A 24,106-nucleotide genomic window follows, 5' to 3' on the forward strand; every position below is an offset into this window, starting at 1 on the left:
ATGAGATAAGCTGAACTGTCCCTTATAAAGAGACTCTCCTGCTAAAGGAGGCCCTTAAAAATATTGATCATTTGATTAATGATTCAACCAGCTAATGTAGTTTAAAGCCTGTGCAAATGCACATTTGTTAATTTATACAAAAGGAAAAAAAAGAGTTTTAAAAAGTACTGAAATATTAGATTAAAACATACAAATGTTTTAGTCGTAAGCAATAAAATAAACATTCAGTGTAGTTTCCTAAATAAACATTTTAGAACTGAATTTCTATGTTGATGTTTTAACATGTAAATCTTTATTTTAAAAGAAAGGTTGAGGCATTTACTTTTTGTCAAATAACAAGCAAGCCCTTTACTGAAATATTTTATTACATAGACTCAAAAAAGGATTTTATTTTGTTACTTATTTAAAATGAGCTGAACAAACACAATTCTTCTTTTTACAATTGTTGTTTTTTTTGGCACAAATTAATTGTTTTATGTTCAAGCTACTTCCATTTGAAAAATGAAGTAAGTTAACTTAATCAATTTGTGTTGGGATAACATGAAGGAATTGTGTGGAGCCCAGCATTTTTACAGTGCAGTGAGCATAAACATGTGATCTCCTGAATACCCTGACTCTTAACTTAATTTACATAGAAATACACAGTTACTGACCTTTGACCAAAACAAATATTGGGCTCTGATAACTACAGAGGTGGTTAGATTATTCAAAATCTGTACTCAAGTAAGAGTACAAGTACTTGCAGAAATTTTTACTCAAGTAAAAGTAACAATCTTAAAAGTTACTCGAGTAAGAGTAAAAAAGTACCTTATGAAAAAATTACTCAAGTTATTACTTACTTAGTTACTTTTGATTATATATATATATATATATATATATATATATATATATATATATATATATATATATATGTGGTAGTGCTGTCCCCTCACAGCAAGAAGGTCGCTGGTTCGAGCCTCGACTCGGTCAGTTGGAGTTTCTGTGTGGAGTTAGCATGTTCTCCCTGCATTCGCATGGGTTTTCCTCCAGGTGCTCCGGTTTCCCCCACAGTCAAAAGACATGCGGTACAGGTGAATTAGGTAAGCTAAATTGTCCATAGTGTATGAGTGTGTGCGTGAATGTGTGTGTGGATGTTTCCCAGAGATGGGTTGCGGCTGGAAGGGCATCCGCTGCATAAAAACTTGCTGGATAAGTTGGCGGTTCATTCTGCTGTGGATGAGTGTGTGTGGATGTTTCTTTTTTCGGCTTAGTCCCTTTATTAATCCAGGGTTGCCACAGTGAAATGAACCGCCAATTTATTCAGCACGTTTTTACGCAGCGGATGCCCTTCCAGCCGCAACCCATCTCTGGGAAACTGAATGACTAATATGTACTGGGATAATCAGTTATTCCATTAAACAGCTACTTGGTTATCTCAAAGCAGACCTGTAGCCAGCCAGGGGTCATTTTCTCAAAATGTGGACCTTTTTGCAGTTATTCACTTCATTTACAATGTTTGAGATTTAAATACTGTGTTTTAGTGACATTTTAAGCACTATTTTAGGTGCATTAGCCTGTTAGGTCGTCATCATAGTGACACATTTAATGTACCAAAATATTTCCTAAAGATTTAGATGAAAGAAAAATGAAAAAATTATTATTTTTAAAATACACATTTATTAAATCATAACTTATTAAAAAAAATAGGAATCTGTTGAAGTTTTAAATTAAAAACTTTAGCCTATTGTAGCCTACAAACTGGCCAGAACATTCAACTGTCCTCACTCAGTCAGAATTTGGCTATTTGAATAATAAAAAATCTAACATAATAATAATAATGGAGCTTCACAATTTCTCTAGCCTCTCTTGTAAAAAAAAAAAAAAGTATATTTGATTTGATTAAAATTTTGATTTGAATAAATATAAAATTTCGTTCGAGCATTTTTTTGAAGGGGACACAAATAAAGCTCGTCCTGATTTTGCCAAGTGCTAGTTGTCCTGAGACCAACATAATTTATGATAACCCAGGGACAACATCTCTATCAGCCAATCAAACGTTATTACATCATCATTATGTGCCCCCTGCAGAGTCCGCCAAAAATGCAAATTCAAAAAAGACACCCACACACACACGCAACTCAACTGCCTTTTTCACCAGTGAAGAGGACAAGTGAAGAGGTAAGATCACCGGTTTTCTTCTATAAGTTTACAGAAGCAGTAATGATTGTAAAATTCATATGTGTTTATGGATTTGCTCTTTTTTTCTAGCGAAGCAAACGAGCAACATTTAACTTTAGTTTGCATTAAGTTAGCCTATTAGCCGTCCCTACCTAACGTTAGATTGACGTGCTGCTTACTGCGATTTACTTTCTGGCTTCAATTAAAACAAGCTAACAATATTGTTTTGAATTTAAATCTAGCTATTAAACGTGACTAAACTTGTCTCTTGCTAATTTAGCGATCGTATTTTTGTCTAATAATTCGGTTTTTATCATGTATTATGTCAATTTCATTTAAAGACAAACGCCAGAAAGGTGAACCAACACAGCACTAGTTTAAACACAAGACAGGTTATTTGAGACGTTAAATTTATTTAATCTGATTATTTATTCTGTTAAATATGTTGACCTAATCGCTGATTTATTAATATGTTAACCCTTGGTCATCATCGCTGATTTATTAATATAATTAATATGTTTACCTCAGATCATCATCGCTGATTTATTAATAAAATAAATATGTTAACCTCAGATCATCATCTCAGATTTATTAATATGTTATCATTGATTTATTAATATGTTAACGTCAGGTCATCATCACAGATTTATTAATATAATAAATATTTTAACCTCAGGTCATCCTCGCTGATTTATTAATATTTTATCATTGATTTATTAATATGGGACCGCGCCTCCCATGATGTGGGTGCGTCACGCTTGCTTGACTATCCCCTTATTGGGGGCGTTGGTAAGGTGCAGTCATTATGGCGCTCTCCATAGTTCTCACATATGTGGATTTTCAAAATCAAATCCACTGTATAGCACTGAAGTTCCCCAACCGAAGGGGAACGTTCAAGGTTACAGAAGTAACCCTTCGTTCCCCGAGGAGGGGAACGGAAGTGCTATACTCCGTCGCATCCATAAAAGGATGGCGTTTGATCGCTCCAGGTGTGCTTATATGCTGGGATAATTGGCAATGAAGCACACCTGTGCAAGCTTACGCTGCCAATTCATTGCATTCATTGGCCCGTTCAATACTCTTTCAGACAAGCGGCTTCTGAACCGAAACCTCCCATACGTGGATTTTCAAAATCAAATCCACTGTATAGCACTGAAGTTCCCCAACCGAAGGGGAACTATCTTATTAAAGGTAGGCAAACCAAGCTTGTTGTAGAACAAAATTTACTGTTCTTAAACACTATTCGCTATTGATTAACTTGGTATAATCGAAATCACACTGAATGAACTCACAACTGAAGCTCTGTCTCTTGCAAACATTCACTTATAACAGAAACAGTGTGCGACCAAATCAAATAGCCTACACACAGCTGTAAATTAATTATCATGGGGACTATTTATGTCAAGTAAAGGTAAAGGCTGGTTCAATTATGGCTAATTGAACCAGTTAGAAAGTAAATGTTTTTATAAATTTTTTAAATAAATGTTTTATAACTTCAGAAAACTTTGATGATATAATTATGGTTTTCTGCTCAGTTAAAGTTAAAAATAGACTGCATTAATGTACTCATTTAGGAAATATTTTTGATGATTTTGGCAATTTGTTTAAAGTTCATTACAGCATGCAATTATTGTATTACATGTTATTTTCTAGGCGACGCAGTGGCGCAGTAGGTAGTGCAGTTGCCTAGCAGCAAGAAGGTCGCTGGTATGAGCCTCGGCTGGGTCAGTTGGCGTTTCTGTGTTTATTTGCATGTTCTCCCTGTGTTTGCATGGGTTTCCTCCGGGTGCTCTAGGGTAGAAAATATATTCATATAATAATCAAATAGTAGCCAAAAAATAAATGTGGCCTGTAAATTAGGTTTGCTAACATAATAATAATCATCAATAAGACATCAATTTACAATAAGCAATCAATTTACAATATAAGTTTTGAATGCATAGCATGAATGCTGATATTAGTAGCTAAGGCGATAGTTAGTATCTTGTATAGGAAATATATATCTTGTTTGTAAAAACAACTTGGATTTGCAGATCAGCAGGTGATCCAGGCAGGAAGTTCAGAGTTTAAGAAATGTTGTGAGCTTTTAGAAATAATAGTGTATTTTTGTTACCTGGCAGTGATGAGATTACTGTAGTAAAGTTTTTGACCATCTAATGATTTGGTGGAGAAGTGATTTGCTATATGTTATCAGATCATATTTGCTCATAATTTGGCTGTTGTTGGTTTAATTCAATTAATAAAAGGATAAGTTACAGTACATATTCAAAGTCATAAATGATCATCTAATACTAAGTTGAAACATTTCAAAATATTCAATCATAAAACATCTAATTCTGAAAGCAGATTCTAAAATAACATGTAGCTTCTAGACATACAAAGACTCAACCAGCTCGCCATAACTTGGGTTCAACAATTTTAATAATCATGTTAAATCTTGACCAGAATATAGAAAAGCAATGTAATAATAAACATTTAAATGCTTAAACATGTTTCACCATTTAAAAATATTAATTGATGTTCTTCAGTGCTTCACAGTGGAAGGAGTATTCAATCTCCGATTGATCACCTGAAAGAAATGGAGGATGTTATCATTCATATCACGGTACACTTACACATTAAATAAATTTAAATAAACATTGCATTGCATGATAAAAAAATTATATATATATATATATATATATATATATATATATATATATATATATATATATATATATATATATATATATATATATATATTATTATTATAATTTTTTTTATCATGCAATGCAATATATATATATATATATATATATATATATATATATATATATATATATATATATATATATAGCATAAATCATCTTACTTGTTTGGTAGTAATCATACACTTTGACCACAGCTGGCTTGAGATTCTTAACTGGTAGAACCTGTTTCATTTGTATCTGGTAATTCATTGCAACATTTTTAGGGATCTGCAGGAGAACACAACCTTATCAGTTACTGACAAAATGGATTTATTATATTTGATTAAATCAAAATGACATAAAATCAACCATTTGAATGTTACTGTTCTCTCACCTCCTTCAGATACACAATGACATGGTCATCTTTGGAATCGACCCGCTCCACAAGTGATACATATGTTCCTGAAGAAGTGCCAAGCTGTAAGAAAAAAAGAGCAGGTCAGTTAAAGTATTAAAACTGACATCTAGAGATTTTATTTCTGCTTGATGTATCATCAAACACACCGCAGATGTATCAGCTGTGAATCCAGATAACAGTTTAATGTCTACAATGGCCATGTTAGTCTTTTCCTCTGGCCCATCGTATCTGGAAATCAGCAAATGGAAATGATTAGATAAAAGCTTTTAATGTCATAAAAGTGTTCAAAAAGTAGTTGGCGATTCATTCCGCTGTAGCGACCCCTGATAAATCAGGGACCAAGCCAAAGGAAAATAAATGAATGATTGAATGAATGAAAATTAGAAATAAGCAACAGTCATGTTCAATATCAATCATTATCATACTCTAGTATTGTGGATTACTTTCAGGTCTATTCTTACTTGACAGTGAAGTCGAAGATGAAATTTTGTCCCAGTGCTTCACAATCTCCTTCAATCTTAGCATCAATGCTCAATGTTTTAGCTTCAGTAGGAGTGGGAATGTTGTAAAACTGAGCTATCTGAGTCAAAACAGATAAAATGTTCATAAACAATCTCAAAGTAGAATAACCCCAAAATGCCAAGAGAGAAGGTGAGTAAATGAAGGTGAAACTGCAGACCTGCACAGACACACAGGCTGAGCCCTTGACTTCAATGCTGTATTTGCCCGGCACATTGGCCAGCTGCTTCTCCTGGTACAGTAACTTGTTGTCCTGATTGACATCAAAGTGGTGAGAGTCTCCTGCTGACTGTACAGTCACTGTGCTGGAGCCGTCAGAGCTGAACACTTTGGTGGCGTACAAAGACAGAGCCTGAAGAGCCACCACTGTGTCCTGGGAAAGAAATGAGATCAGTCATGTGACAATTTTAGCCATTCAGCAATAATGTGTTTGATTTGAGGAACCTGTGTGGAGGAGAATCCTCCATAGGCATTCTGCTGCTTCACAAGCCAGCTGACAATCCTGTTAGCAAAGCCCAGATCAGCTGTAGTGAGTGAATCTGCAGTGAGAACAGCTAGCAGCACATATGAGCTGATCTCCACATCCAGAGAAGCAGAGTCATCAGCAGATGCAGACTGAGACCAGTGGACAAGAGGACCTTTAGGACACAAAAGACAAATCAACCAGCAGGACAAAAGCAACAGTGCAGTGCAGAAAGTCATCAGAAAGCAATCTTTTACCATCTGAAATTGCAAGATCCTCCAGTTTGTTGAAAAGCTGCTGTCGAGTGTTGGTGTCTCTAGCCAGACTGAAAGTGTAGGCCAGCAGAGCAGTGGTGTAAGTGTTTTTGACTTCCTCGATGACGGACCTCAAACATGACAAACCTTTAGTGATGACAGGATCCTGAAACACAAACAGACGAACAGATGCTGCGAGTTTCATTTTACTAAGAGTTTATACTGAGTTTCCTGATGATGAACTTACTGTGACAGGAGTTTCCAGTTCAAGCAGTGATGCAGTAATGTAGGCCGTCATGGTCACGTTATCATTCACTCCACCCTATGATAGAGGAAAATTTGGGGTAAGGCAACACAATCAACACCTTTATGTGAATATAGACACACATTTATCTTGGCTTGACAAATCCTAAATGTTTGAAAGAGAAAAATTTAAAAGTAAAAGTAAAGTTTCCTAGTTACTACATTTTTTTTCTAGATGTTTGTTATGGTGATAGATAGATAGATAGATAGATAGATAGATAGATAGATAGATAGATAGATAGATAGATAGATATGCAATGTCTATCGCTAGAACACCTTTAGAGGCCAGCCAGTAGGTGCTGTGCAGGTAACCCTCCTTCCTGTGACCTCTAAAGGTGCTCTAGTGACAGACGCTAGAGGCCATGGTCTTTAGCCTCTTTATTAGAGCAACCGACTTCCATGCGGAAGGTCGCCAGTTCAATCCCAGCTCAGAGCTGGTTGGGTGGCGTAGGATCGGCGGGGGTTACATTGGTGCCGTGACTCAGATGCAAAACCCAGAAGCAAATGGGCAAACAAACTTTGTGACTCACTTATATAGCGCTGAGCACTCTACAACCTGTTGTTAATTTACGCTGCAACCAGGAAATAAAATGTCCGCACGTAAACAACAACACTTCCTTACATGGCGCAAAGCCTGCTAGGACTTGTAGTGCCCAGACATCATCTCATGATAGATAGATAGATAGATAGATAGATAGATAGATAGATAGATAGATAGATAGATAGATAGACAGACCTTCATTCTGTTGTTAAACAGTCTTCCCTGTTGGATAAAACAGCCGTCTGAATCCCGTCTGCTTATTAACCAATCCTTTGCACTCTGAATAATTTGTGGATCAATAAATGTGTATTTCTGAGCTTTGCCAAAAGACCTCAGGACAAAGGCAGTCAACCTGGTGGTGTGAAAGATTTAATTGTTTAGAATATTTCCTTGATGTTAATTTTGCTTTAACAAAAGAGTGAAATTATATATACCATGTGTTCCCATCACCATAACCAAATGTGCTGTAAGCCCCATCAAAATGCTTGTAGTTCAGTTGTCTCTGGTATCCTGTTTAGTGGCATAATGATTAATGCTTGTTAATGTTAGAGCAGATTGTGTCTGACATTCAGCTTTGTTAAAAAATAAACAAATAATTTTTCCATCTCAGTAGTTTCTCATCATGACTGATGTGTCTCACCACTCTTAAGGAAGCTGCTGGCTTTCTCTCGTATGGCTGATGTGAGCTGCTTTGTGTTCTCCAGATACTGCAGAATGTAAATATTGGGAGAAAGAACAGCCATGTTTTGTTCTCCACAGCCGTACGGCATCCGTAATAATCCATGAAGATTCTGCAGTGCACGACCCAATATGTCTCCTGCAAACCAAACACATTTTAGAAATCCAAACACAAGCTCCTCTTTCTGTATGTAAATGCAATAGTAACTGGATGCAGCATTTATGATGCAAGCTGAGATTGCATTTTTCAGAGATGCAGTGTCAGACGCAATGCACTTAATGGAGCTAGTGATGTCACTTTGATGGATAGGTATAGGTAAGTCCATTAAAAATCATTGCATGCAGCTCAGATTGCATCTGCACCAGGTCTGCATCCAGACGCCTCTCCGTAAATGTTACCAATGACTGAAACTGAGGATTTTGCTGATCCCTCTATCACATCTTTAGGCAGAGTAAGATCCACTTTCTCTGAGAGACTGTCACCTGTCAATCAGAGGCAGAGACGCACGCATCAGTCATCAGGAGTGTAATATTTCAAAATAAAATTTAGTTTCAATCACTTCCACTTATTTCATTTCACAAGTTCCAATAATAAGTAAGTGGAGCCACAATCAGAAATTATTCTGTTTTAACCACATGGGTAAGAGAGAAAACCATCAGCAGTTTTAAAATGAGATTTTTCAGTATTGTCACATATTGTAGACGTGATAATATAATGATAACATGGTTCCTCCAAATAGAGTAGTCCTTAAATTGAATGTGTGTTCTCAATATGTAGTTTTGATACTGCATGCTAATTTACTCATTTGTGCAGAATCTGACTTCCTTGAGGCAACATGTGTATTAATTGAAAAAAAAAAACTTCTCTGCTTGATACTGTGCTTGATTGAAAAATTGAATGCAATCAAAATGTTTTCTGCATTATGAGTGCTTTTACACCAAAATATCTGACCAATTTTTGGAACCCACCCTTTGGACACAGTAACCAGCTGTTGGTCTCTGTCTTTTCAATTCCTTCAGCCTGCAGCATAAAAATAACAACACAAACAACATTAGAATCAATGGTAGATGATGTCTGAGAGCTGTTTGATGTGACCTGACCTGTACAAGCAGACTTCGTGTGACGATGTCAATGCGTCCTCTCTCTGGCACACTCACAATCTCATTGTCACACACAGTCTGGGACGCCTCTGCCTCTGCACTGACTGTAACATTCACCACTCCTGCAACACAAGACATGTATGTGAAGATACAGCAGACACAAACACTGAGAAACTATGATTCAGACTGGACAATTCACCAAGAACAGAAGGAGTGAGGATCCATTTAAAGGTTTTTCTTCCATTAGCACAGAGACAGGATGAATACTGATCATCAGAGGAGGCTTTGAGAGTGTAGTCTGAGGAAGGAGCTGGACTCACTTTAACCTGCCAATCAAGCACATGTGATTAGTGGAATATTTGATCTGATTGGATCAGACTGAGTCTGAAATCTCACCATGATGCACTTGGACAGATAGTTGAAGACAGTGGCCTTGAGCTCAAAGATCTCCCCACGGATGATGGAGTAAGGCAGAGAGAGCTCCAGGAAAAAGGGCTGGAAAACTGTCAGTTGAGCAGGAGGAGCCAAGCCCAGACCTGTGGAGGACAGACAGAAGGCCTCTGTTTCCCAAGTGGTGATGGTGTCAGGAACTTTGACAGGAACCTCAGCTGATCCAGAGTCTCTGTGGTGCAATAATAACAATAAGCCTGACTGATTCTTACTCAACAATTGAGCTACATTCTTACATATGTAAGTCTGGAATTTGAGGGATTTTGAATCATCTGCATTCTGTCTTGGCAAGAGCCTCTTTTTTGATTTTAAGTGTAAAAATTTGCAGGCTACAAACAATTTTTTTGTTTACAGTCATTCCACGTTTTGTGCAATTATGATACCAAGTCAATCCTCTTCAGACACTTTTATGTCACAACAACAACAATATTGGACTATATGCATGTAAGGTTTATGCAAAAACAAGACAAAGTGAAAAAACATCTTATTTATCAACTAATCCATCAATCAAAACATGTCACAGCCACGAATCTCTCCCTCAAAAACGTTTCAAAAGTTCACACTTAGATATTGCTTGACAACTGTAAGCCGGTTCGGCATGCTGTCCCGGGAGAGAACCCTGAGCTCGGAGATAGTTGAGCCCAGGGCTCCCGTCAGGTCCATAGAGCATGTGAGGGGAGTATGAGATCAGGAGGTTCTTGAGAGCTCCCCTTTTTTGTAAAGGAGAAAAGGAGGAGAAAGGGGGTGGATGGGGGGTGTCTTCAGAAAACGAAGATAAGGGAGTAATATCTAGCTAGGCTAATTATAGTGAGTTAGGATAGATCTGATTAGCTAACTAATGAGTGTAGATAGGTGGCCAGCTGCAGTCAATTATATCACATGCTCTCGAAATTAGTTTAAAATCTTCACTTCAAGAGTTCACACTTAGATATTGCTTGACAACTGTAAGCAGGTTTGGCATGCTGTCCCGGGAGAGAACCCTGAGCTCGGAGATAGTTGAGCCCAGGGCTCCCGCCAGGTTCATAGAGCATGTGAGTGGAGTGTGAGATCAGGTGGTTCTCGAGAGCTCCCCGAATGCATGAAGCTCGGGACAGCAGCCATGTATTCGAAGAAACTCCCCAAAAGGCTTGAAATGCTGTATCCGGCTGCTGGATATAGTTATTTGAAAAAGAAAAGGTAAAGGGGCTCCTTTGGAGCAAAGGGTGAAACAGGTTACTGCGGGAACTCGAGCAGAGTTGGCGTGGGCTGTGAATACTCCTGCGGGAGTAGAAACTCGGGGAGACACCTGCGGGGGTCAGAGAAATGGGGTGGGTGGGAATCCTGCTGAAGTCATTATAAGGGAAAGGGAAGAAAGGACTCCGGCTGGAGAGGGGGGTGAAGGGGGCAGGGACTCCGAAGGAGTAATTTGCTCGAGGAACACTCCTTGCGGAGATGGAGCTGGGAGGTGGCAGCACTATATATAATTATATATTTATATGAAACATATAGATATATAAATATATAATGGAGTAATCTAGGGCCTTGGAGGGGCGTTTTTTACTGACTCTTGCGAGAGTCGAAGCTCCTGGCACTCCTGCGGGAGAGAGAGCTGTATGTGCCGTCTCCAGCTGGAGTCGGGAAAAGGAAGGGTCGGTGAAGCCCCAGCTGGAGGGTGAATGGCAGTTGGGCGATGACCCCTGCGGGGGTCCGGTGCTCGGGATCAACTCCGTGGGAGTTAGAGCTTGAGGGTGACAGCATTATATATAAATATATATTTATATGCGTGGGTGCATATATATATATATATATATATATATATATATATATATATATATATATATATATATATATATATATACACACATATATAAATAAATTTAGAAAAAAAAAGATAAGTGTGAGAAATGAAACAAAAATGAACATAAATATAAGCAAGGGCCGGGGAGGGTCGGTGACGTGACTCGTGTCACAGCTCGGGGTTGGGTGAGCTATTTAGCTGGCTCCGGTAGGAGTCGGAAGAGATGAGGGGGAGGTGAAGACTCCTACTGGAGGTTGACGGGTGGCATAGGTGCTCTGAGTGTGTTCCTGCAGGAACAGAGCGTGAGGGTGACAGCACTATATATAAATTGATTTTTATATGTGTGGGTGCATATAGATATAAATTTATTTTATTGAAATTGTTGCGAATTAACTAAAAAAAAAAAATCACATGTACAGAAGAATTCACAGTCTTTGCCGTGAAGCTCTAAATTGAGCTCAGGTACATTCTGTTTCCACTGATCATTCATAAGATGTTTCAGCACCTTAACACACCTATAGTGGTAAATTTAGTTGATTGGACATGATTTGAAAAGACATACAACAGTCTATATAAAATCCCAGGGTTGGCAGTTCATGTCAAAGCACAAACCAAGCATGAAGACAAAGGAATTGTCTGTAGACCTCTGGGACAGGATTGCCACAAGGCACAAGGCTAGAGAAGAAAAAAAACTTTCTGCTGCTCTGTTCCAATGAGCACAGTGGCCTCCATCATCCATAAGCAGAAGATGTTTGGCACCACCAGGACTTTTCCTAGAGCTGGCTGGCCATATAAACTGAGTGATCGGGGGAAAGGGCCTTAGTCAGGGAGGTGATCAATAACCCGATGGTCTGAGCTCCAGCGTTCTTCTGTGAAGAGAAGACAGCCTTACAGAAGGACAACCATCTGTGCAGCAATCCACCAATCAGGCCTGTATGGTAGATTGGCCAAATGGAAGCCACTCCTTGTCTGGAATTTGCCAAAAGGCATCTAAAAGACTCTCAGATCATAGGAAACAAAATTCTCTGGAATGATGAGACTAAAATTGAACTCTTTGGAGTGAATGCCTGGGGTTACGTTTGGAGAAAACCAGGTACCGCTCATCACCAGGCTAATACCATCCCTACATTGAAGCATGGTGAAGGCAACATCATGCTGTGGGGATGTTTTTCAGCAGCAGGAACTTGAAGACTGGTCAGGATGACGGGAAAGATGAATGCAGCAATGTACAGAGACATCCTGAATATAAACCTGCTTCAGAGTGCTCTTGACCTTAGGCTGTGGCAGCAAAGTGGCCCAAAGCACACCTCCAAAATATCAATGGAGTGGCTTCACAACAGCTCGGTGAATGTCCTTGAGTGGCTTCGCCAGAGCCCAGACCCAAATCCTATTGAACATCTGGAGAGTTCAGAAAATGGCGGCACTTCGTTGCTTACCGTCCAACTTGATAGAGCTTGAGAGGTACTGCAAAGAGGAATGGGCAAAAATTTCCAAAGACAGGTGTGCCAAGCGTGGAATCATATGCAAAAAGACTTGGGGCTGTAATTGCTGCCAAAGGTGCATCAACAAAGTATTGAGCAAAGGCTGTGTATACTTATGCACATGTGATTTTTCAGGTTTTTTTATTTTTAATAAATTTGCAAAAATTTCAAAAAATCTTTTTTTTCACATAGTCATTATGGGGTATTCATTCATTCATCCATCTTCTGCCGCTTTTCCGGGGCCGGATCACCGGGGCAGCAGTCTTAGGAGAGAACTTCAGACACTTCCTCCAGCTCCTCCGGTGGGATCACGAGATGTTACCAGGCCATCCGAGAGACATAGTCCCTCCTGTCCTGAGTCTTCCCAGAGGCCTCTTCCCAGTGGGACATGCCTGAAACACCTCCCTAGGTGGGTGTCCAGGAGGCATTCGAAACAGATGCCCGAGCCACCTCAGCTGACTTTTCCTGATGTGCAGGAGCAGCAGCTTTACTCCAAGCTCCTCCCGGGTGTCAGAGCTCCTCACCCTATCCATATTACTACGCCCTGCCACCCTTCATAGGAAACTCATTTCGTCCGCTTGTTACTGCTGCCACTGCACCAATCCGCCTGTCAATCTCACGCTCCATCCTTCCCTCACTCGTGAATAAAACCCAGAGATATTTAAATTGCTCCACCTGGGGTAAGGACTTCCCTCCAACCTGGAGATGGCAAACCACCTTTTTCCAGGGGAGCACCATGGCCTCGGACTTGGAGGTGCTGAATTGCATTCTAGCCACGTCACACTCAGCTGCAAACTGCCCCAGTGCATTATGGGGTAGTAATTAAATAAATTGATTCTATTTTGGAATAAGGCTGTAACATAAAAAAATGTGGAAAACGTGAAGCGCTATGAATAGTTTCTAATGCACTGCATACGTTAATGGAAAAATGCACCAGTTATGTTTCACATACCCCACTTCAGCAAGCTCCCAGATCCATGTTTCTGGAAAGACTGTCCTAATTGTCACTGATGGAGAATTTCCAACCAGTCCATCAACACCAGCCATTCCTTGAGCAAACATCCCGGGTGCTGGAGCATTCTGACGATACATCACTGAAAAAAGTAATATTTGGCATTAAGTGACAGGTATGTGTAACATATCAAAATAATCAAATCTATATACTGTTTACGTTTATGTTAGTGTTTTTAGTCTTTTGAATGATATTTGATGTTTGTTTAATAACACTGACTTAAAGTTAGAAACTACTAAAACATGATTACAACTGAAACTGGGCATGGACATTTTATGTCTTTTTTTACAATACACTTTAACACAAACAATGCTATATTTAATTGTTAAAGCGTACACAGGAAAAACAGTACATTTACCAAAATTTTTGTGATAAGCCAAGCCTTTGTATAACAGACACTCAGGGACTCGCACAGCCAAATTTGTTGCCATTTTCAGCCCCACACTCTGTCAAAGGATAAACAAAGTTCAGTTTAATTGAAATACAGCATATGGAAGAGGGCTTTTCGAGAATTCATTTTTGAAAATGCAGCATTTTCTCTTTCAGACATAATCTACAGCAGGGATTTTCAAACTGTGAGGTAGCACCTCTTAAGGGGGGGCGTGAGTCATTGAGCCGTGCACTCGAGTGAATTATGATGACGATTTTTATGCATTCACTAGAGGGAATAACATGATTAACGTTAGCTCCACATCAAACCATCAGGCACCTGTAGAGTTATTGTGTTCCATTAAAATATAAACAAATAAAATGGATCGGGTGCTTTTTAAAATGAATGATGGTGAATGAAAGTCAAACCGGTGAGCCGTCTGACAAAAAAGTGATCCTTTGAATCAAATCAGCAGGTTGCACATCTGGATCTTTCACTTATATTGAAGACTACTGATTGCGTTTACATGGACATCAGTAATAGTTATTTGCTAAAATCTGAATAAGACAAAAATATAATTACGTGAAGTGCTTTTTGAATGTTGCATCACCAGGCAATTTACGTTTCCTGCAGAGTTTCACATAATTTTGGGTGTTTCCTCTTCATTTGCTCGACTTTAACTGCAGTTCAGCAGTTAAACTTTCACTCATGAACATTTCATTTATGCCCCGTGACAAACTGGGGTACTTGACGCGATAATGAAGGACTGGTGGAAGAGTGTTGCTTTTATTGATACCGCATGTTGATGTGTGTGTATGTGCAGTCCTTTACTGACAGCTGTGTGTGTAGATCTTGTCACAAAATGCAGCAAAAGGTCCTACATGACGGTAATAGTTTGACGACGGTGTTTACTTTAATATGCCACTAATATATACATACTCCACACATCTTAATTCCATTTCTAATCAGTTATGACTTTAGTCAGATTAAGGTGATCAAAAATCGCTGTTTACATGGTAGACTCCTAATCAGAATATTGTCTTAATCATATTAAAATTGTATGAATGTATTGTTGCCCATGTAAACATACTCAATGTTTGACTCCGGGCTCTGCGAACTTGGCCTTCCGAACCAGTATTTTCTTTATGTCCATACATCAAAAACAAGTAAACTATAACACACTTATTGACAGTGGAAGATGATTTGCGGTTAGTCGTGTCAGGAATCCGACCACAGATTAGCATGTTGTCCTCACAGAAAAAGGCTCAGCTATCACAATGAATCAGGTAAGCTGTATATTTATGTTTCAATGTAATTAAAGCTACGCACCTTAAATGCAGCAGGTAATTAGTAAATGATGTTGTAATCCACCTGTTACCTTTAAGGTTTCATAGGTGTTGTCTGTCAGCAAAGATCGACGAGGTCTTACATACAGACATGCCTGCCCATCTTCAACACTGTAAGGATAATCTGACACCGAGTGAACTGGTAGCAGGTTGAAAATCTACAATGAGACCACATTCACACACAGTCAGTCAGATTACTAATTCTTTCATGGACTTTCAAAAAACTGAATATCAGATGATAGATTACAGCAGACACATCTAAATTTAGTATTTTTTTCACGAGATTCATACTGTAGATTCCTAAGACAAAGACACACTTTTTAAAAGTATTGAATCTTAAAGCATCTACACCTTGTCAGCCTCCAGACGTTTTCCTGACTCCAGGATCAGGACGCTCTGATCTACAGCACTGAGGCCACACAGTGAACCAGGCTGAGCTGAGAGCTGGAGAGTGTTTTTCTCACCAGGAACTGCTTTAGCAGGAGAAAACTGCAGAGACACCTGTGATGATAGAGAAATAGGATTTATTTTAGGATTCAAACAGAAACACAGTACGAAGTAGATTATTTTAACCTGCTACAACACATACCTTATTACCAAAACATTTTTCAGTGTCTAATGTTTTGTTAGCAGCAATAACATTTTCACTGGGCAGAACACAGTATGCCAGAATCTGCACTACAGGAGTCAAATCTGCACCAACAGACAGTTTGAAGGACATTGTGCCACTTGCTACTCCATTAGAAGAAGACTTCACTTCAACCTTCTCAAATCCATGATGAACGATCACTCCTCTGGACAAGACCTGAAACAGACAGACGACACTTTGATAAACAAAATTTCAAAGAATAAAAGCCATCACTGTACGAATTAGCACATGTACTCACCATATAGACAATGTCAGTACTGAAGTCTTCAACAGTCTCGCCAACAAAATAATACTTCACAGTGGCTGTAATCTCAGTGCCACACTTTATCGGCTGCTCAATATCTTCTATAATCAGTTCACTTAATGTTGGGGAGTACGCAGTGGCGATCTGGAAGAGTTGAACTGTTTTTTTATCTGTAGAGAAGTAAGGTGTTTTGTAGCCATAATAACGGGTATCTGGATACACACTTGCCTGGAAAAAATCAGAAATGAGTTGACTGTTGCTACTAAACCCTTCTGTCACTAAAACTAGATAAATACAAACTTACAATCAGAGAAATGTCTTTTTTAGAAAGACTAGATGTATTAAGAGAGAAGCTGGCCAGTCCATCACTGTCTGTAGTGAGATTTAGGAGCAGTTTGGAGGACCAGTTTTCACCCTCTAAAAGATAAACCTCTTTGTTTGGAATTGGAGCATCTTTAAAATCGAAAAGTTTGATCTGTTAAAAATAAGATTGTAATCAGGAATATAATCAGGAAAATGTATATTTTTGCATACATTAATGGCATTAAACTGAGACAAATAGATTTCAGACTTACTTTTCCTTTTATGACTGATCCATGTTCATATGTTTTGGGCAGGTCAATAAGTGTGGCTTTGCCAATTTCATAAGTGAGATGTACAGATTCAGATTTTGTCCTGGTGATCTCTGTAATAGTAAAATACGACGAAATAAATATTCATATGTGTATTAAAATAAAAAATTAGAAAGTTAATAAAATCAGATTAATATATGACCAAACCCAACAGCTCACCTGTTCCTTCTTCTGTAACCACTGCCTCAACATGAAGAGAATCCTTTAAGTTATTCTTTAGTGTGGAGTTCAATATCATTGATAAACCAAAGTTATGGATGGCACAGCCAGTCTTTGTTATCTAATTGTAATGAATTAAAAAAAAATCATATTAGCTGAAGTGTAATTTAAATGAATAGAAGAAGGAAAAATGTTGTATAGTGCAGTTCAGCTAACATACCTCAAGGGTTTCCCCTAAACACAATGGAAAGAAAAAAATGTAGGGCAAAGGATCACGGCACACTTTTACCCATGATTTACCAGGCACAGGTTGTCCATAAGTGTATCTGTAAAGTGAAAATGTTCAAGCAACTGATACAACCCAGGGTTAAGTAAAATAAATAATATTCTATGATAATTGACCCCAGAGAATGCACTCAACAGTTAAAGTAACACAATTTGACTATAAAGAAAAGAAATAAATGACTCACTTTGCGCAAACCTCAATTAACAGTTCCTCCTCAACAACACTCACTGTCTTTGGTTTTTTTAATGTTACTTCGAACTTAGGCAAAACTAGAAATCAAGACAGTTAGTATTACAATAACTTAATAAACAACAATATAATTTGAATTCTGTGACATGACACACACCAAGCTATTCCCTTTTATGACTTACCGTATTTTTTCACCTGAAAATCATGTAAGATCATCCTTTCTCCAATAAAAGCCTTTAGTTTGTATGCGCCTTCACGACATTCTGGGTTTAATTCATATGAGCGCTGCAAAATCCACCTTGTTGAGGAAACATTTGTCCATTGACCAATCCTGTTATCTTGACTGTCCTGTTTAATACCAAAAACACAATCCATTTAGTCACACAGTCAACAAAACATCTTGACCATTAAGGAAGAGATATATGGTTTTTCAAAGCACAGTAAAGGTTTTGTAATGACTGTAGAGAAGATCTTATGTTCTTACCTCAAGCACGATAATACTGTACTGGAAAAGAGATTAAAAAAAAAAACTAGTTCAATAATTTATAATAGATTTTCAGAGGATTTAAATCCAACATAAAACACGTCATACCTGCTGATCAACTGGTGCAAAGTTTGTATCCATGGTAACAACTCTGAAGTTCACTTTGAAAACATAAAAATTTGTTATAGCCCCCGCTATAATGTACATTTAAAGGTAATGCACATGTAAAGGAAGTTGTTACAGTGGAGAAAAAAGTAGTCAACATGTCGTGTTTTTTTGGGAAAAAAATATTCTAAAGGAGCTGACAGAGCTCCTCACCCTATCTGTATGGGTGCGCCCTGCAACCCTGCGAAGGAAACTCACTTCAGCCGATTGTATCAGAGATCTTGTCTTTTCGGTCATGACCCAAAGCTCCTGACCTTAGGTGAGAGCAGGAACATAGATTGACTGGTAAATCGAGAGCTTTGCCTTTCGTCTCAGCTCATTCTTTACCACAACGGACCGGTACATTGACCGCATTACTACCGCAGCTGCACCGATCCACCTGTCAATCTCACACTCCATCCTTCCATCACTCATGAACAAAACTCCAAGATACTTGAAGTCCTCCACCTGGAGTAAGGACCCTCCTCCAACCTGAAGATGGCAATCCACCTTTTTCTGGTGGAGCACTATGGCCTCGGAAGTGCTAATTCTCATCCCAGCCGCGTCACACTCGGCAGCAAACTGCCCCAGTGCATGCTGAAGGTCCATTTTTGATGAAGCCAACAGAACAACATCATTTGCAAAGAACAGAGATGAAATCCTGTGGTCCCCGAACCGGACTCTTTCCAGCCCAAGGGTGGGCATTGAAATTCTGTCCATAAAAATTATAAACAGAATTAGGGACAAAGAGTAGCCCTGCCAGAGCCCAACATGCACTGGAAACAAGTCTGACTTAGTGCCGGCAATGCGAACCAAACTCCTACTCTGTTCATATATGGACCAGACAGCCTTTAACAAAGTGTCTCTGACCCAATACTCCCACAGCATCCCCACAGCATGCCACGAGGGACATGGTCGAATGCCTTCTCTATGTCCACAAAACACATGTGGACTGGTTGGGCATACTCCCATTTACCCTCGAGCACCCTAGTGAGGGTATATAGCACACTGACACACTGGACCAAAAAATACAAACAAAAATAAAACAAAACAAATTTGAAAAAATTGTGAAAAAAGTGAATGATAAAATGACACAAGAATAATGTACTGAACTACTTAAATATTTATACTTAATATATAAAAGGCTAGGCGAGGCAGTGGCGCAGTAGGTAGTGCTGTCGCCTGACAGCAAGAAGGTCGCTGGGTCACTGATTCAAACCTCGGCTCAGTTGACGTTTCTGTGTGGAGTTTGAATGTTCTCCCTGCCTTCGTGTGGGTTTCCTCCGGGTGCTCCAGTTTCCCCCACAGTCCAAAGGTTAATTGGGTAGGCTAAATTGTCTGTAGTGTATGAGTGTGTGAATGTGTGTGTGGATGTTTCCCAGAGATGGGTTGCGGCTGGAAGGGCATCTGCTGCGTAAAAAACTTGCTTGATAAGTTGGCGGTTCATTCTGCTGTGGCGACCCCGGATTAATAAAGGGATTAAGCTGACAACAAAATGAATAAATGAATGAATGAATATAAAAGGCTTTTTGGTGATGGCAGCTTAAAGATGCCTCTCATATGGAGAACAAAGTCATGCATTACTGAGGTGTGCATTGAGCCTGCAGAGCCACCATCAAATGCGAGAGTCATTGCAAGGAAATCTGTTGACTCATACAACAAGTGGCCCATGTATTGAAAAAAGTCATCATTCTTCCTAAATGATTATGTAATGCCTTAATGCTCATACAGGACACAAAGTATACAAAAATTGATTGGTCGCTCTAAAGGATTGGCATCTTCTAATTTGATAATGTTATGAGTGCTCCTTGAGTATGCTTTTCCCTAGTACAGATGATGCAACACATATGGGTGCTGCACAAGATGAGGGCCGTATGCTCTTAAAGGTTTTGCTTAATGGTTTAAATGGGCACAAGGCATCTTATTTAAAGGTGTATGTGACTGTTAGTTCAACTTTTCACCCTAACATGGCAGCTAATTAGTATTTGTCTTTGGAGCTTATTACACTTTCTGACGCACTCTTTGACCAAAGTGCTCTTATTTAAGCAGTGCTTTACCCACACTCTTGTGTTTTCAAAGCTGTTAGCTGTGGACTCTCATTCTTATCTGTTTTTTAAACTTATCTGGTTCTCTATTATGTTTACATGTTTGCAAATACATTTAACTACTTACTACAAACTTGTAATATCTGCAGGTATTTGTAACATGCGTATTTTTGACCCTGATGTCCTATACTGCTACTTCAGCTCATCGTATGATGATAACATGCTTTACTTAAAGGGTCACGAAACACCAAAACACATTTTTTGAGCTGTTGACAGTCGTATATGTGTCCCACACTGCTAAAAACACTATTAGGACACATATATTTCAATAAAAAGTGTAAATTGGTTGTTTTTGCGTTATTTCAAGCAAATTCATACTTCCGGTTTGAAACAAATTTTTGAAGCTGCGTCACGGTCATGACATAATAGCGTTGTATTCCAGCATGCAGACTGGACATCTGTACCAGAGTGTGTCTTATTACGTCTTACAGCCTGCTGCATTAATGCATGAGTAAAGCTTGTTCAGACGGCAGAGACGCCACGTTGTGTTGGCAAAACAAGCGTGAAGTGTTGCTTTTATAGTTTGCTGCAGTTAAGTTTTGTTTTCATTTTCTCTCTGTGAGAGCGCAGACTCACGTGAGGATTAACAGTGTACGCGACGCTCGACAACAATAACTTACGTGTCTAAGGAGGATTATTGTTTACCTGAGAGCTGTTCTCATCTGCAAACGCTGAGATCCGGATTCGCTTGTAGTCTTCTCTTAATAAAGACGCGGCTCTAGTTGCTAGTGATTGTCCTGTCTCTTCAGATTTGGTAAGTGAGCGACCAGTGCTCTTTGTTTATTCAGTTCATATTTTATTCGTATCGAACAAACTATTGAACCGAGTGTAAACAAGTTAGCTTTACAACCAAACTATAACCTCATGTAGGATTTTGTGACCGGAATAACACACGCAGCTTTCTGACACTACCTGCTGAGTGCATCTAAGTTTCCGGGAAATGCTGGGTTTTTTTTCTCTCATTCGCCGTGCGGTATCAAACATTGCATGAAAATACACGCTTAGAGCAGTTCCTCGAATCAAATATCTCCTTTGTGGCGAGGGACATGAATGAATTCCCTGAATGAAAGAGCCAAACTGCAGTTAAAGTCCACCATTTAATAATTTGGCAAATAGTTCGACTACAGATGTCCATGTAAACAGTCTCTTTCTCCCCTGTAGGGTGTGTGTTTTGACTCTGAAATTCAGCGCGCTCAAATAGACACTCCCACACAAAGCCTCTTTTCTTCCTCCGACACTCCCCCTAAACAGAGCTGGACATGCCCACTTTTCTGACTTTTTCCTAAGTAGAGTTGTGAAAACACTCTGCTGAAACAAGGGGGTTTCATGGCCCTTTAATGTATGTTACATCAGTTGTGGTCAGGGTAAGATGTCAGTGACACCAGAATTATTTACTAAAATTTAGACTTTGAAACATTCACAACTCACCAATCTGTCCAGGCATATAGATGGGTTTATCAGTCTGGATAAAGGTCAGAGGATCGTAAGATTTGAACATGACTTTTCTTTCCTCAGTCATCTTGAAGGACTCTCCCTGAAGTTCAACCTTGATTTTCTGCACTGATTCTGCTTCTGCTAGAGGGGCCTGATGAGAAATAATGTTTTGCATTTTCAACTTCTGCAACAGACAGCAACTTTTCTTCAAAAAAGCAAATGTTTACAATTGTATTGAATTCATTTTGTTTTGCAAAAGACCTTGAAGTTAAAGCAGCGGTGAAACTCTTGCTCAGCATTCTCCTGCAGCAGTAATGTGCTCTGGTTCCCATGAACCAGATATATGTTCATGACGAGACTTTCATTGGGCTTCAGAAGACTTGCACACAGTTTGGCCTCGGATCCTGACTCAATCACGGCAGGAAAAGTCACCATGAAAGATCTGATGTGAGATAATAATTGTTAAATAAAGGTTCACGAAACACCAAAACACATTTTTTGAGCTGTTGACAGTCGTATATGTGTCCCACACTGCTAAAAACACTATTAGGACACATATATTTCACTAAAAAGTGTAAATTGGTTGTTTTTGCATTATTTCAAGCAAATCTGTACTTCTGGTTTGAAACGAATTTTTGAAGCTGCGTCATGACCATGAGATAATAGCGTGTATTCCAGCGTGCAGACTGGACGTCTGTGTCAGAGTGTGTCTTATTACGTCTTACAGTGTGCTGCATTAATGCATGAGTAAGGCTTGGTTCAAACCAATCAGCGTGCTCTATTGTGCAACTTCATTAATATTCATTACTGTCATAGTGTTCAGACGACAGAGACGCCACGTTGTGTTTTTATTGGATTTCGATTGTTTGTCTGCCTGTTAACCACCCTGCATTATAATAAAGCTGTGTTTGGAACTTCACCTCTTTTACCATCACCCCATTCATAACAACAATAAAACAAAAAATAAAGTGGCATCCGTTTTTCCATTGAAAATTCCATTTAAAAGAGGATTTAAAAATAGTTTTGATAAATGTAAAGTATTTACTGTAACACATTGTTATCATCATATTTTGATGATAAAAGTTTTGATAAAAATATCATTTTAATTTTATATTATTCAAATATACACAATAAAAGAGACTGAAAAATGTACACAATAGTAAATAACTGCCTTCCTCTAGGAAAAAAAAAAAGTGTTAAAACTTACGGCTCTGCTGCTTGTCCTTGGACGCAGACGAAGAGGAAAAAGTTCAGGAGGAGCCCTTTCCAACAACAGCTAACATTCAGAGCCATGATGACGAGTGTCCAGGCCATGAGATGACCTGAACTGTCCCTTATAAAGAGACTCTCCTGCTGAAGGAGGCCTTAAAAAAATATTGATCATTTGATTAATGATTCAACCAGCTAATATAGTTTAAAAGCCTGTGCAAATGCACATTTGTTGATTTATACAAACGAAAAAAAAAAGATTTAAAGCGCTGAAATATTAGATTAAAACATACAAATGTTTTAGCCGTAAGCATTAAAATAAACATTTAGTGTAGTTTCCTTAATGAACATTTTAGAACTGAATTTCTTTGTTGATGTTCTAACATGTAAATCTTTATTTTAAAAGAAAGGTTGAGGCATTTCATTTTTGTCAAATAACAAGCAAGCCCTTTACTGAAATATTTTATTACATAGACTCAAAAAAGGATTTTATTTTGTTACTTATTTAAAATGAGCTGAACAAACACAATTTTTTAGTTGTTTGTTGTTTTTTGGCACAACTTGTTTTATGTTCAATCTACTTCTATTTGAAAAATGAAGTAAGTTAACTTAATCAATTTGTGTTGGGATAACATGAAGGAATTGTGTGGAGCCCAGCATTTTTACAGTGTAGTGAGCATAAACATGTGATCTCCTGAATACATACCCTGACTCTTAACTTAATTTACATAGAAATACACAGCTACTGACCTTTGACCAAAACAAATATTGGGCTCTGATAACTAACATCCAAAAGCACATATTACACCCACTCAAAGTGAGTGGGTGAGTTACAGTAAACTGATGTTTGCATTTGTAAGTTCTCTGACAACACAGTCAAATATTTTTGAACCAGGAGCTCTTACCTGAATCTGTGATTTTAAATGTATATTTAAAAAGACACTTGCTTATCCCTGAGATTATATGGAATAATTATTTTATGATATAAAGAGACATTCAGCGTTACAAAAATTTCTGTCTTTATATTTTAAG

At 38.5% G+C, this 24,106-nt stretch overlaps 1 protein-coding gene across 2 annotated transcripts; it reads right to left on the bottom strand.

Annotated features, from left to right (window-relative positions):
* Window positions 1-4,560: 4,560 nt before the first annotated feature.
* a2m2d (alpha-2-macroglobulin 2, member d) lies at window positions 4,561-23,177 on the bottom strand. Of its 2 annotated transcripts, NM_001386282.1 has the most exons (34): window positions 23,073-23,169; window positions 22,127-22,307; window positions 21,860-22,016; window positions 18,291-18,343; window positions 18,183-18,203; window positions 17,881-18,046; window positions 17,694-17,778; window positions 17,444-17,549; window positions 17,224-17,344; window positions 17,008-17,117; window positions 16,737-16,907; window positions 16,427-16,660; window positions 16,129-16,344; window positions 15,891-16,040; window positions 15,572-15,697; window positions 14,182-14,269; window positions 13,764-13,905; window positions 9,500-9,725; window positions 9,303-9,429; window positions 9,104-9,225; window positions 8,972-9,023; window positions 8,402-8,485; window positions 7,965-8,141; window positions 7,759-7,834; window positions 7,520-7,676; window positions 6,728-6,802; window positions 6,484-6,646; window positions 6,208-6,401; window positions 5,924-6,136; window positions 5,706-5,824; window positions 5,391-5,472; window positions 5,221-5,304; window positions 5,009-5,114; window positions 4,561-4,726 (listed from the first exon to the last, which is right to left on the bottom strand). In NM_001386282.1, the coding sequence occupies exons 1-34, from the start codon at window positions 23,156-23,158 to the stop codon at window positions 4,668-4,670; spliced, it is 4,329 nt and encodes a 1,442-aa protein (NP_001373211.1). In that variant the 5' UTR covers window positions 23,159-23,169; the 3' UTR covers window positions 4,561-4,667. The 2 variants fall into 2 exon arrangements, with proteins under 2 accessions (NP_001373211.1, XP_073778725.1); XM_073922624.1 differs by lacking the exon at window positions 18,183-18,203 and having other exon boundaries at window positions 18,275-18,343; window positions 23,073-23,177.
* Between the last annotated feature and the right edge of the window lie 929 nt (window positions 23,178-24,106).

Source organism: Danio rerio, chromosome 15 (genome assembly GCF_049306965.1).
Source record: "Danio rerio strain Tuebingen ecotype United States chromosome 15, GRCz12tu, whole genome shotgun sequence".
NCBI lineage: Eukaryota > Metazoa > Chordata > Actinopteri > Cypriniformes > Danionidae > Danio > Danio rerio.